The sequence below is a fragment of the Schistocerca nitens genome, chromosome 3, assembly GCF_023898315.1.
Source record: "Schistocerca nitens isolate TAMUIC-IGC-003100 chromosome 3, iqSchNite1.1, whole genome shotgun sequence".
NCBI lineage: Eukaryota > Metazoa > Arthropoda > Insecta > Orthoptera > Acrididae > Schistocerca > Schistocerca nitens.
In genome coordinates this window covers 473,068,652-473,083,238 of record NC_064616.1, presented here as the reverse complement: position 1 = coordinate 473,083,238, position 14,587 = coordinate 473,068,652, and the positions used below count along the sequence as shown (strand labels likewise).

Genomic DNA, 14,587 nt, shown 5'->3' with positions numbered 1-14,587 from the left:
ATTGATGATTTAAACGAACTCTTAAAACAGTCAGAAAAAGGTATTGAACTACGGGCAAACATTAATACCCTTAAATCTGAAATACGGACAGAGAGTGCTACGATCGACTTTACACAGCGACATTCAATTCGTCCACTGCTAGGTTTTGCGAAGGATCGTGTTTTGGTGAAGGACGGAAGTAAATTTTACCCATCAGATCATGCTGTAGATATACTCCCAATGAGTACAATCCACGTTGAGTGTAATATTGCTACAAACTCATACCTGAACGATAAATTGATTCATTCAATTTACGGATTCTTTCCTACAGTCGGCACAGGGTATAAAATAGTTCAAGCCCCCACAAACGCTATATATCTCCCGGTGACTGTTCAGACACTGGACTATCTTGAACTGCGTATTGTGGATCAGAATAAATCAGCTTGTTAACTTTAGAGGAGAAGAGATCATTGTACGTCTGCATCTAAGGCGAGATGGGAATAAGGTATAAAGCTAGCACACCAGGCTCACAACCCGTTAGTGCAACGCGGAAGGGCAAGGTGATAACACGCCTTAATTACGAATTCCTCATTTCAGAAGGTTTAAAGCCGCAGAATGACGTCGCTCAACGTAACTCAGTCAGTAGAATTATTCGGCATGAATACCACTCACACAAACCCTACACTTCAAGCACATTTAACAAAAATGATGAAATTAGGATTGTTATCCAGCATCAGGACGCGGTAACACTGCCTAGCAAGAGCTTCCTCTATCTGGACTACACATTTAAGAAAGATGACAGGGCTGCCGTAGCGCTCTCGAAGCTCACTCGAAATGCCGTAGCATTCCTGTTTCAAGAGATACGCTATGAACTCAACGGAATTGAAACAGACCGAACTAGAAATGTTCGCATTACATCAGCCCTTAAGACGTACGTTTCAGCCTCACCCTCTGATTCAAACAGTTTAGAAAATGCTGGGTGGTTCATAGATGCAGCGGATGGGGAGGGTAGACAAAGCCGATTTACCGCGTATGGTTCAAATGGTTCAAATGGCTCTGAGCACTATGGGACTCAACTGCTGAGGTCATAAGTCCCCTAGAACTTAGAACTACTTAAACCTAACTAACCTAAGGACATCACACACTTCCATGCCCGAGGCAGGATTCGAACCTGCGACCGCAGCGGTCGCGCGGTTCCAGACTGTAGCGCCAGAACCGCTCGGCCACCAGCGGCCGGCTTACCGCGTATGTGCCACTAAAAATGCTTATGGGTTATATTGAGGATATGCAGCGAATAATTATCAACGCTAAACAGGAACTTATTTTGGCGATAAGTGCAAGTGACGCGAATTCATTCTCTCAAACAGCTGCAGAGAATGTTCAAATCAAGATTAATATCATATCATGGATAATGCCTCACATCACCGTTGCCGACGAGGAGCGCTTGAAGCTCTTAAAAGTGCTGAATGCTGGCACCTACCTACCACTAACTTTCCGATCATGGGAGCTTTTTGAATATCCAGTCCTACCTATAGCGTTCACACATACTTGGGCTATTAAAACATCAGTGCAGTTGGAAGCACCTCGATTCATCAAACTAGCATTTCAAACTCAAAGGCGTGCTAATGTATCAAAGGACTCAACTGAATTTGACCACTGCAAGATAACTAACGCCAGAGTCTACTTGAATTCAGAATACTACCCATATGAGAATCTACATCTACAGTGGGACAGCAATGTATACAGTCTGGCATTTGACATGTATGCGAGATTCCGAGCATCTTACTACGAAGGTGTTGAAATAGAAGGATGCCTACTCAGCCCACAGAGTTTCAAGAAGCTAGCGCCAATAATCGTGATTGGCTGTTCAAAACAGAATGAGATAATTAAATCAGGACCTATAGATGTACGGATTGAATTTGAATCTTCAGCAAACTTCCCTGATCAGACTTCGGCATATGCTCTCGTTTTGCATGATCGTATCGTTAACTACTGTCCGCTCATTGGTGTAGTGCAACGAGTTGTATAAATTAATACGCACTCTGCTGGCTCTAGCGTAGATCACGATGTTACCTGAAGGTGTGAGGATCGTAGCTGACGTTCAAGGATTTTACTATGATGAGTGCAGGCGTTTCATAATTAAAGACTGTGCATTAATAGCATTCACGCAAAGTGATGGAGTAATAGGAACACTTGTATCAAGAGTTGAATCACCGAAACCATTTAAAGACGTCAATTGCAATAAGACAGTCAGAAGCGTGATGTGGCTAACAAGATTCTACACTCCTGGAAATTGAAATAAGAACACCGTGAATTAATTGTCCCAGGAAGGGGAAACTTTATTGACACATTCCTGGGGTCAGATACATCACATGATCACACTGACAGAACCACAGGCACATAGACACAGGCAACAGAGCATGCACAATGTCGGCACTAGTACAGTGTATATCCACCTTTCGCAGCAATGCAGGCTGCTATTCTCCCATGGAGACGATCGTAGAGATGCTGGATGTAGTCCTGTGGAACGGCTTGCCATGCCATTTCCACCTGGCGCCTCAGTTGGACCAGCGTTCGTGCTGGACGTGCAGACCGCGTGAGACGACGCTTCATCCAGTCCCAAACATGCTCAATGGGGGACAGATCCGGAGATCTTGCTGGCCAGGGTAGTTGACGTACACCTTCTAGAGCACGTTGGGTGGCACGGGATACATGCGGACGTGCATTGTCCTGTTGGAACAGCAAGTTCCCTTGCCGATCTAGGAATCGTAGAACGATGGGTTCGATGACGGTTTGGATGTACCGTGCACTATTCAGTGTCCCCTCGACGATCACCAGTGGTGTACGGCCAGTGTAGGAGATCGCTCCCCACACCATGATGCCGGGTGTTGGCCCTATGTGCCTCGGTCGTATGCAGTCCTGATTGTGGCGCTCAGCTGCACGGCGCCAAACACGCATACGACCATCATTGGCACCAAGGCAGAAGCGACTCTCATCGCTGAAGACGACACGTCTCCATTCGTCCCTCCATTCACGCCTGTCGCGACACCACTGGAGGCGGGCTGCACGATGTTGGGGCGTGAGCGGAAGACGGCCTAACGGTGTGCGGGACCGTAGCCCAGCTTCATGGAGACGGTTGCGAATGGTCCTCGCCGATACCCCAGGAGCAACAGTGTCCCTAATTTGCTGGGAAGTGGCGGTGCGGTCCCCTAAGGCACTGCGTAGGATCCTACGGTCTTGGCGTGCATCCGTGCGTCGCTGCGGTCCGGTCCCAGGTCGACGGGCACGTGCACCTTCCGCCGACCACTGGCGACAACATCGATGTACTGTGGAGACCTCACGCCCCACGTGTTGAGCAATTCGGCGGTACGTCCAACCGGCCTCCCGCATGCCCACTATACGCCCTCGCTCAAAGTCCGTCAACTGCACATACGGTTCACGTCCACGCTGTCGCGGCATGCTACCAGTGTTAAAGACTGCGATGGAGCTCCGTATGCCACGGCAAACTGGCTGACACTGACGGCGGCGGTGCACAAATGCTGCGCAGCTAGCGCCATTCGACGGCCAACACCGCGGTTCCTGGTGTGTCCGCTGTGCCGTGCGTGTGATCATTGCTTGTACAGCCCTCTCGCAGTGTCCGGAGCAAGTATGGTGGGTCTGACACACCGGTGTCAATGTGTTCTTTTTTCCATTTCCAGGAGTGTATCATGGGATTAAGTGGGACGCCCCTGGCATATCTTATAAACATTTGCTGCAATTGCTGAGAGTATTTGATCACAAGGAGACAGTAATCTGCGTTAAAGGCGATGAGAAGAGTATCTGGCTGCGTCGAATCTTCAAATATGCGGCTATCCAGACCCTGGAATACTACGATTGTCCATCTACCCATCAACTTAGACAGCGAACGTGTGAAGAAGAAAAAAATAGTTTTGTGTCAGCATCTGAAAATGTAAAATTACTTTTAAAATGGCTCACAAATAAATAAAAAAAATTTTTCTCCATAAGAAATCTTGTTGTTTTCTTTCTGTGACACCTACTTCCATAAAAGTATGTTTATTGGTGATACTGTTCGTGAAGCGCATTCCACTGGAGCTGTCAGAGACAGTTTACCTGCTTCCACCTCGCAGGCGCGGCGATGAGTCAACCGTTGAAAGTGACATGACCTGAAAGAGAGAGTGCTAGGGTCGGCTTCGCCAGATGCCCGCCGTTTAAAGTGACAGGACCACAAAGAGAGTGGCGGGGTCTGTTTGTGACTGGCGGACTAAGTCCAGCACGCATCATTCAGATTTCACCTCTGTCTTTAAATCAGTAAAAATCTTATAGTTCTCTCTCTGTGCCGCCGGCCGCGGTGGTCTAGCGGCTCTAGGCGCTCAGTCCGGAACCGCGCGACCGCTACGGTCGCAGGTTCGAATCCTGCCTCGGGCATGGATGTTTGTGATGTCCTTAGGTTAGTTAGGTTTAAGTAGTTCTAGGTTCTAGGGGACTGATGACCACAGAAGTTAAATCCCATAGTGCTCAGAGCCATTTTTTTTTCTCTTTGTGCCAGTGCAACGTATATGGAGGGTCAAATAATAACAAACTCGGGGCATTTTCTTTTTTACAATAAAGTAATTGAATTTATTATTCAATTCAGATTTTGTTTGCGACATATCAGTTTACAGTAAAATGATTCACTTTTTTCACATTATATGAGTTTACAGATACATTATTTGTCTTCAAGTAAAAATATGAAAGTTCTGATCTTTTACATTATTCACAAATATATAAGCACTAAATATATATATATATATATATATATATATATATATATATATATATATATAGTGCTTATATATTTATGAATAATGTAAAAGATCAGAACTTTCATATGTTTTAGAGCCACTATCTTGAACTAAAAATACGTTTGCCCTCAGTTAGAAAAGTGCTTCCGGTGGAACTTCACTAGAGATATTATCTACCTTGTAAGATAATATAATTACGTTCTAGTACCTCTGCTTTATATATATATATATATATATATATATATATATATATATATATATATATATATATATATATATAAAGCAGAGGTACTAGAACGTAATTATATTATCTTACAATGTAGATAATATCTCTAGTGAAGTTCCACCGGAAGCACTTTTCTAACTGAGGGCAAACGTATTTTTAGTTCAAGATAGTGGCTCTAAAACATTTTCCACTAGCAATTTAAACTATATTTCATTGACGTAAGTGGCTCTAGACATTTTCCACTACAACAAGCAGGTGAACACACATTTCTCGGTATAAAGTTTTTTTTTTTTTTTTTTTTTTTTTTGCACAGTCAAGTACATATAAAGAATTTAATTGGAGGAACTCACATTTTTAAAAAAACTGGTTCTGACTGGATGGCTAGCGGCAGGTGAAACTTACAACTACTACTAAGATCAAAGAAGATACGAACTGCGAAAATTGTATTTTCGTCTTCTTCTATTTGATTATAAGAGGTGTAAAATTTTTATCTGCTTTCAGTCATATAGCCATTGACTAGTAATAGCGGCGAAAAAAATATACAAATATATATAAAGACTTTTTTTATAAATGGGATTAGTTTCGTTTCTTCTGTTTTTTATGATTTTTTATAGAATAAATAATATTTACACACATGCACACTTAACACAGGCTCACACACATTCACACACACTCAGACATACACGGAAGTACGCAAGCTGATACACACTACAAAACACTCTCATTCAGTATTTAAACTATGATAAAAGGGCCATACTACTACTCTGCAGACACCCTCGCCGTCTCTCTCTCTCTCTCTCTCTCTCTCTCTCTCTCAATCAGAGTCCTCCACCCCTTCTCTCGCTACAAGTGAGTAGTGTGAGTACGGGCGTGTTTCAGTGCCGTCATCACAGATGACCCTTTTATCGTCATGAGGCGACAGATCGATTTTAAACTGCATCACAGTGTTCACCTCGTGCGCTATCGATTGAATACTAGTTTGCCGGACAATATGCGGCGGCTGCAGCTCAGCACCGTGAACACCACCACGTAGGCACTGCAAATAGTCTTCGATAGACAGAGCTCGTGATGCCATCCGTCGTACCCCCTTAGCCCGTCTCTGAGTGGGACCTTCCAATGTGCGATATGCATACATCTTGGACCGAAGACCTACAAACTCCACAATCGGCAATCCATTCGTCTCGTCTGTCATGAGACCGATAACCCTCTTATTTTGCGGAACAATACCATAAGGATTATCGGCCGCATAAGAAGACGTGTCGAATTCATTGGCGTGGTACCTAATTACTTCATATGGATCGCAGTTCTTCACCCAATAGATGAAACTATCTGTATCCATATAAAGTAATTTAGGATCTACGAAATGAGTTTTCGCAAACTCATAATGAAAGCGGTACATGTGGAGTTTGGATAGGTCTAGTATGCACATCCCCACATAGATAGGTTTAGTAAATTCTACTGCAGTTTTAGCCATCTCCACAGCAACAAAATTGTTATTGAAAATAGTGACCCGTTTAAAATTTGGTCTGGCAATGCATTTTCGTACGCCATAATGCCCATCCAATTGCGTTCTAATAAAAATTTCACGTCGTTCACTCAAATTCTCCATAGTTTTTCCAAAAATTGAATTATTCATTAATTTATAAAAATCTTTCTCAAAGTCACACGACGCAGAAGTTCTCTGTCTTGTATTCATATCAATATACTCCTTCAACCAGGGGGACTGCTTGAAGGAGATGGCCCGGGTGATTTTAACCAGCTCCATACCCAAGCTGAGGCATTGCTGGAGGTTAAGATAGTGAATGATGTACCTCTGTTTGCCCCCCAGCGTTGTCATCAGTTTCGGTGTGGAACCTCCTCGCGGAACTAGTTGCTCTGGACACAGCGGCAAATCGGCATGCGCGTCATGCAAACTAATAGGATATGTCAGTTCTGCCTCCACAACATACCCTACATCAAAATCGGCGGCCATACCCCCGTGACTTTTCCACCTAATCCCTTACATTCGTCTTCGGACAGCCAGCGAAACTCGCGAATAGGCAGACATTCCTTCATAGCATGTCCGTATAAGTTATTCACATCTAGATACATTATATAACTTGAATCAAGGGATGCGTTAAACCTGTCACCCATCCGTGGGTTACTTGTTTTCGCGTGTCTATGAATACATTGGCAGCCCCCCCACGGATTCCTCGCTCAAAGAAAAGAAGCATGTCAGGATCGGTCAATAATTCGATACTGCACTTCGTTTTCTTGAGCATCGCGTCCCAAGACAACCCCGGTGCCGTGTAATAAAAGGCAGGGTCCAGAGAATATGTTGTCATACACAGACTCCGGAACTTCTCGAAAACGTCCGCAAGCAAGCGCACGTCTGTTTCCATATAAAGACGTGCGTACTCTCCTAAATTAGAAATGTTGAATTCCCGCCAAACATTCACGGCATGCTCATACTCTGCATTCGTTATTGTGTCGCCTGTCAGGTTTCTGGAGAATGCAGTTATGTCGGGTAGCCTAGTTTCGTCGAGTTTGGCCATACAACTCACATACCCGTATGGAAAAACCCCTTTCCTAGTCACAAGTTGAAACTTTTCCTCGTCGGGAAACGCAGCTCGAGTGATATGCATATCCGCCGGAGATAGAGTTTCAACAAGTTTCTGTAAAGGTGCCTGCATAAAACGTAGTGTATCGAGGAAGCGCAGCATAATTCTTGACGTCATTCGTTTGGAGAATGATATATACATCTCGACGCTCTCAGGTAGGACACTCACCTGATCCTTCTCCAAACCGAAATCGGTCAAGTGCTCAACTAGAAAATGAGCATCATACCCACTTAAATTATGAAAGAAAACTGGTATGTGCCTAGGTAATTGGTACTTCAAATTGCACGCATTGTGAGCAGCGCCACGGAATTTCCCTGTAAGATGACAGTGGTCCCTATGAGGAGTTTCCAGTTTTCTGTCCAACGGCAGCCCACAAATATGACACTCGGTGGCTTTGTTACACAAATCTTCATTCTCCTTCGATTTGGTCATTGGAACGTTGCCGCTGTATAGCTTATCAACTTCCAGTGAAAATTTTTCAAGCTCAGGGAGCAACCAAATCGATGGATTATCGCCGACGTAAGATTTGTATCGGTTAAGGTTGATGTCATATGACGATACAATTTGGTACGCTGTGGCATAAGGTACGTATTTTTCTGTAAAGGTGGTGTTGGAGGTCGTAGGATCGCCTTCACAGCGGGTCACAGGAGCGAGGAGGCACTCAAAGTCGGCGTAAACAACAAACGGACACCGCTCCTGGTGGTGAGCATTCCTAAACTTTATGAATTTGTTTTCCTCCGTGGGCATAATAACACGTACCGCATCCTTGGAAGTACAGTCTACTAGATGCGTATCTAATAACTATTCAGAGGAGAAATAATTGAGACACCTTAAACAAATATGTTTTACACGACAATCAGTCAGAAAGGAGTCGGGACATGTCCTTGATCCAGACATAGTGATAATTGTCACCTTCAGAAAAGAGAAGCATATTTACATGTCACCTTCAGAAAAGAGAAGCATATTTACATGCTGCTCACGCTCACCGGCAAATTTTGAGAAATGGAGGGGGCCGACTACGACATGCTTGTCTTGTTCGTCTGACTTGCTTTTCTTCTTCTCCAGGCCATAAACGTGTACCGATATATCGGTATTTTGTGCCTCGAATTTAGGTATGTCCTGGGTCTTGACGGGGAACTCAATACCATCAAAGTTATAATATGTGTTAATATCACTGACTTTGTATGTACCTGGACGATAAGGGCAATCTCTATAATTGTAGTTTCTCTCGCAAGCCAGGATTGACCATGCAAAACAAGCGTGATATTTTGTATTTTGCACGTTAATGCACGCTTGTTTATTAGCTACATCTTTAGGGAGCTTGATATAGCTAGACTCTCCATTTAACGGATCGTGGACATGTATATGGATGTCCAGGTGTAGAATTCTGCTGAGTGCCTTAGCTGAGCCTTTGACTTCCACCTCGGAAAAGCGGCCCAATATGACACTCAAGGTGGATTTACGAAACCACTCGGCGATCGATGTGCTCCGCGTTATCACGCCATTATCCCCCAGAAGATAATGATTGTTGGTCTCTTCCTGACCAGACAGAACTTTGGGGGGGGGGGGTGCGATAACTCAATGCAGAGCACTGCACTGCACTTAACGGCGGGATAACGCGGATTATCGACTACCCTGAGGAGCTCGGTTTCCAGGACAGGGAGGCATGCGTTTAAAAATCCAACAGGATCGCGGTACCCCCCTGCCGGGTTTTCTATGCGAGTGACCGAGATTCGCTCTTCGAAGGCGTCGGCAATCGCCGAGTACTGCAACTGAGGTATGGTGTCACCGACCCGATCTACTTCACTAAAAGGGCGGGTTAGAGAACTTCCACTAGCCACACAAGATGATCACTAATACTATTATTGCTAATGATAGTGGGGGTCCAGCCGGTGGATGACGGTGTTGGCGATGGTGCGTCATCATCATTTAATGGGAGGGGTATGCGTGTGGGTACACGAACCTTGCGCTGGCGGTGTCGTGGGCAGTCAGCTTCGGGAGGGGAAGCGGCGGTGGCGACTGCTCCCCTTGCGGCGGCTGTAGGTGGCCAGTGTGAGCAGCCGGGCAGAGGTTCGGCGATCTTGCCAGCTGCAGCTTCGCGCACACGTGGTGACCGCTGTGAGGGACCCCTGGCAGTGCTGCTACCCGCTTGTTGGGACGCCCATGGACGCCAGATAGTTCGGGCCGCCGCCGCCGCCGCGGCCTGTCGAGCTGCGGTGATCGGTGCGATGCAAGGTGGGGCGGGTCTTCGCCCACCCTCGAGCCCCGCACCTGCAACCGCCGCTCGCGGAACACGGGCAATGCCGTGTGACATACCTGTAACATAAATATAAGTTTGGCGGAATTTTCTAGTAGAGGTAGGCCTATAATAATAAATGATAATGAATGATAATAAATGATAATCAATGATAGTGAATGATAATGAATGACAATGAATGAAAATGAATGTTAATAAATGATAATGAATGTTAATGAATGATAATCAATAATAATAATAAAGACAAGTACAGTCTTTGCATGCATTATCCTGTTGGAATTCAAACTTCCTGCCATTTTTTCAGAAGGTTGGGTTAGTGGAGGTAGCACAATTGGACTATTTTCCCGCCAAAATTCAAACTTCCCGCCATTTCTTCTTGAGGTTAGGTTAGTGGACGTAGCACAATTGACCTATTTTCCCGCCAAAAGCCGCCATATTGGATGACGTCATGCGCTGTTGCCAAGTCTACATGCCACCATCTTGGATGACGTCATAGCCGCCATCTTGAATAAATTTAGCAACAATGCAGCATGTCCTGATACATAGGTTGTCCCCCTACTAATCATGATCATGGCGATTTCCGTTGCGGTGACGCCCACGCGAGTCACGCGAACGGGAGACACGTTGTGAATTAGAGTTTCTCTTACTACACACAGCTTGCATATGTCCTTTCTTATTACAAAAATAACACAGTGCTTGATGGGATAGGCAACTGTCCCATGGGTGGGCATGAAAGCAGTTCCGACATGATTTCAGTTTTTTAGTGGGTGCCTGGTGTGAAATTTGTTTACTTGCGAGCGATCGGCGTGGCTTCGCTGGCCGTGCTGGCGGGTGGGAAGGCACGTGTTGTGTCGCACTAACAGTACACACACCCGGGGTCACGTCGAACCGGGAATTAGCCATGGCTAATGTATCTTTTCTATCTAGCAAGTCCACTACTTTCTGCAAAGACGGGTTTTTGAATCTCAGGATTTGTTCGCGGATGCGGTGATCCGCCACATTCATCGCAATAGCGTCTCTAATCATTACATCTGCATATGAGCGTCCACACGAACAATTACAGTCACAATCAGAAGTTAGTCCCTGAAGGCCCGCTAGCCAAGCTTTGTTCGACTGAGTAGAGCTACGCCAGAGGCGAAAGAATTTGTAGGGTGCAGCTACCACATTTACACTATCACGAAAGTGGGAGTTCAAAGCATCAATCACTTCATCGTAAGTTTTAGTATCTGTGCGGGTGGTGGGAAACAATTGACGAGCACACGGCACAACACAGCACCCACGTTGACAATGAAAAAAGCAAGCTGCTCTGTACCTGGTATGTTGTAAGTTGCGAAGTGTGCCTCGAGCTGTGCGATGTATTCTGGACAGCGTTCAACGTTGAAATGGCGGTGCCGTCGGTAACGGCGTCGGTACAGGCGGTGGCGTCGGCGGCGTCTAAGTAGCTGCAGTCTGTGGTGTGATCAGTCCATTTATGGCAGCAAGCAGCTGCATCATTTGCTTAGGCTGAAAACGTACAAAATCGGACAGCGAAGCATGTTCCTATGACACAAATGAAAGTCTTAATAGAGAATGGTGGGAACACTTAAAGACAGTCACTCAGCCACACAGGGATATCACAAAAAATCTAAAGCACTACCAAGCAAAAAACGAAATGGGAAGAGAGGGAAAAAAAATTTTAATCCCAGTTCGTCGCCAAGTTTTGAAACCCGCCTGGAAGCCGGCGTGTGGGTCTGCTCCTGCAAACTGAAAGGTTGGCCAAATGAATGAAGAAGGTAGGAGCAAGAAAAGGTGAAAATCTCTCGGTACTTCTCTTAGAAATGGTTTTAGTATTTCACAATATTAACTATACATAACATTGCACTGAGGTGGGAAGCCTTAGACCCGTCGTAAGTAGTACATAGTCTCAATAGCAAGCGAAGTGTCCTGGCCATCTGCTCTTGATGAAAATGGGAAGAATCTGTTGCGGAGCTCGTAGACCTCCACAGCACCGGCAAGAGGGCGCTGTCGTCGGTGTCTGTCGTAGTGCCAACTTAAGAACATCCACCTACGCCGTGGCAACGTAGCTATCGATACCACAAGCACAATTTTACTCAGGAGCGCCGAAAATTAGTGTCAGCGCTGCAGATCGAATAACTGATATGAAGATACTGAGTCGAACTGGGTAAAACAACAAACTTATGGCACGACTTCCTTTCATAGGGCATATCCTCAGGCACCAAGGAATTGTCATTGGTAATGGAGAGAAGTGTGTATATGTGGGTATTAAAATTGTAGAGGGAGACAAAGTCTTGAATACAGTTAGCAGGTTCAAACTGATGCACATTGCATTAGTTGTGCAGCGCTGAAGAGACGTGCACAGAGTAGACTAGCATGGGCAGCTGCATCAAACCAGTCTTCAGTCTGAAGACCACAACAACAACAACAATGTGGTACGGGGCGGGAGGGAGAGGTAGGCTTCTGATCCACAATTCTGCAAGTTCTTTACTGGGAGAACTCATGAGTAAGGTAGATACCGTGTGATTCAGCATCCTCGGCTGTTGACATGACAAAAAAACGTTTCTGTATTGCTATAAATTAACGGCGCTGCCCATTCTCGTATGAGAAAAGCTGTTTATCTCACACTATTGCCCGACACAACGAACTGAGGTAGCGGTTCTTGTATTCTTTTGTTGTTGTAAACAGAAATGTCTCTTGATAAAATTCTTCTCGGGTATGCAGCCGGATCATGACGTCTTCAAGACACAATATTTCTGCGGTCCAACTGGCCGCCATCATCAGGTGAGAGCGCTGGTGCACAATCTCGCCGGAACTGACTTCCCAGCGCAAGCGGCAGCCCATATATAGGCCGCAGAAGGCCCACAACGCGTGCGCGAAAAGGTGCCGTAGCTGCCCTCTAGTGCAGTAAACATGCCGCGCCGCCGGTGGTGGAAAGAGGCGAAATCGAGATATCGCTGTCAAAAATAAAAGAAATTTAAAAAATTCTATTCCGACGATTGAGACGCAGACCGTTGTTTTTTAATGTCGGATAACACCGGGTCCCAAGTCTTACTTAAAAGATAGCCCTTGTCTCTATTAATAAGATTGTCAGATAAACGAATCTCTATTGATTCTTTTAAAACACAGTCCCAATAGCGAGATGCAGGGGCAACCATTTGTGTCGCATCATATTGCATTCTGTGTCCCTGGGTGAGACAGTGCTCCGCCACTGCGGATTTCTCGGGTTGAAGCAGCCGTGTGTGCCGCTGATGCTCAACACATCGTTCCTGAATGGTCCGGATCGTCTGACCAATGTAAGCCTTCCCACAGTGGCAAGGGATCTTGTATACACCGGGCTTCCTCAAACCCAAGTCATCCTTAACAGAGCCAAGAAACGCTCTAAGCTTGGCCGGCGGACGAAAAATACTTTTGATGTGATATCTTTTTAGAATTCTTCCTATCTTCGAGGAAATGCTCCCAGCAAAAGGCAGAAAAGCCACCGATTTGCAGGTATCTTCTGGTGGTTCAGGCGATGGTCCAAACTGGAAAGCACGACGGATCTGTTTATCTGTATAGCCATTCTGCTTGAACACAACCTTAAGGTGGTCCAATTCTTGTGTCAAGCTTTCTCCATCTGGCCTGAATTTTGCCCCTACACCGAGGAATGTGCCTATCACCGAATTCATCTGTGCAGTCGAACAAGCAGTGTCCAACCTTTCGGAGGGCCAAGCTGAAGAGATTAGGCAAGAGGTCTCACATACATTGCGGCGGGCGCCGCCTCCACGGAGTAACATCTCCTCTCTCGAAAGGGCAGCCGTCCGATCCATTAGAGAAGACGAGGATCTGATAGTTCTACCAGCCGACAAAGGCAACGCAACGGTTCTTCTGTCACGTGATGACTATCTGGGAAAGATGGATCTCTTACTTGAGGACTCAGCATACAGAACATTGCAGGACGACCCAACTGAACGGATAAAACGGAAAACGCTTTCACTGTTGAAGAAGAGTTCTTTACCTGACGACGTTCTCAAAAAACTTCGTCCTGGTGCTGCCGTGCCACCGAGACTATACGGCCTACCCAAGATTCATAAGAAAGGGGTCCCGCTTCGTCCGATCGTGAGTAACTTGGGTGCTCCTACCTACAATCTAGCCAAGTATTTAGCATCTGTTCTTGGCCCTCACGTCGGTAAATGCGAACATCACATTCCCAATTCTATGGTGTTTATTCAGAGATTGAAGTCCTTGTCTCTTAGTCCCTGCGATTTGCTTGTGAGCTTTGATGTCGTGTCGCTTTTTACCCGGGTTCCTCTGGAAGAATCCTTGCAATTAATTGGTGAGAAACTGGATGAGGACACAACCAGGCTTTGTCGCCACGTGCTGACGTCAACGTACTTTTTATTCAATGACAAATATTTTGAACAGACTGACGGAGTGGCTATGGGGAGCCCACTGTCCCCAACAGTCGCCAACCTTTTTATGGAAGATTTGGAGGACATGGCGCTGAAGACGGCGTCCTTGAAACCAACTTGTTTTTGGAGGTACGTTGACGACACGTTTATGGTGTGGCCTCATGGGAGAGAGGCTCTTGATCGCCTCCTAGATCATTTTAATTCCCTGCATCCTAGCATCAAGTTTACCATGGAGGTGGAAAGTGATGGAAAGCTTCCGTTTCTGGATGTTCTGGTGTACAGAAAGGATGATGGGACACTGGGACACAGTGTTTATCGAAAGCCTACGCACACGGACCGTTACCTGCATGCTTCTAGCT

At 45.7% G+C, this 14,587-nt stretch overlaps 1 protein-coding gene across 1 annotated transcript in view; it reads right to left on the bottom strand.

Moving 5' to 3' along the window:
• The window catches only part of LOC126249282 (uncharacterized), a 136,141-nt gene extending 126,241 nt beyond the window's left edge, over positions 1-9,900 (bottom strand). The window contains exon 1 of the mRNA XM_049950936.1: positions 9,672-9,900. Coding sequence (XP_049806893.1) covers positions 9,672-9,900 — 229 coding nt within the window. The remainder of the gene's footprint in view (positions 1-9,671) is intronic.
• Between the last annotated feature and the right edge of the window lie 4,687 nt (positions 9,901-14,587).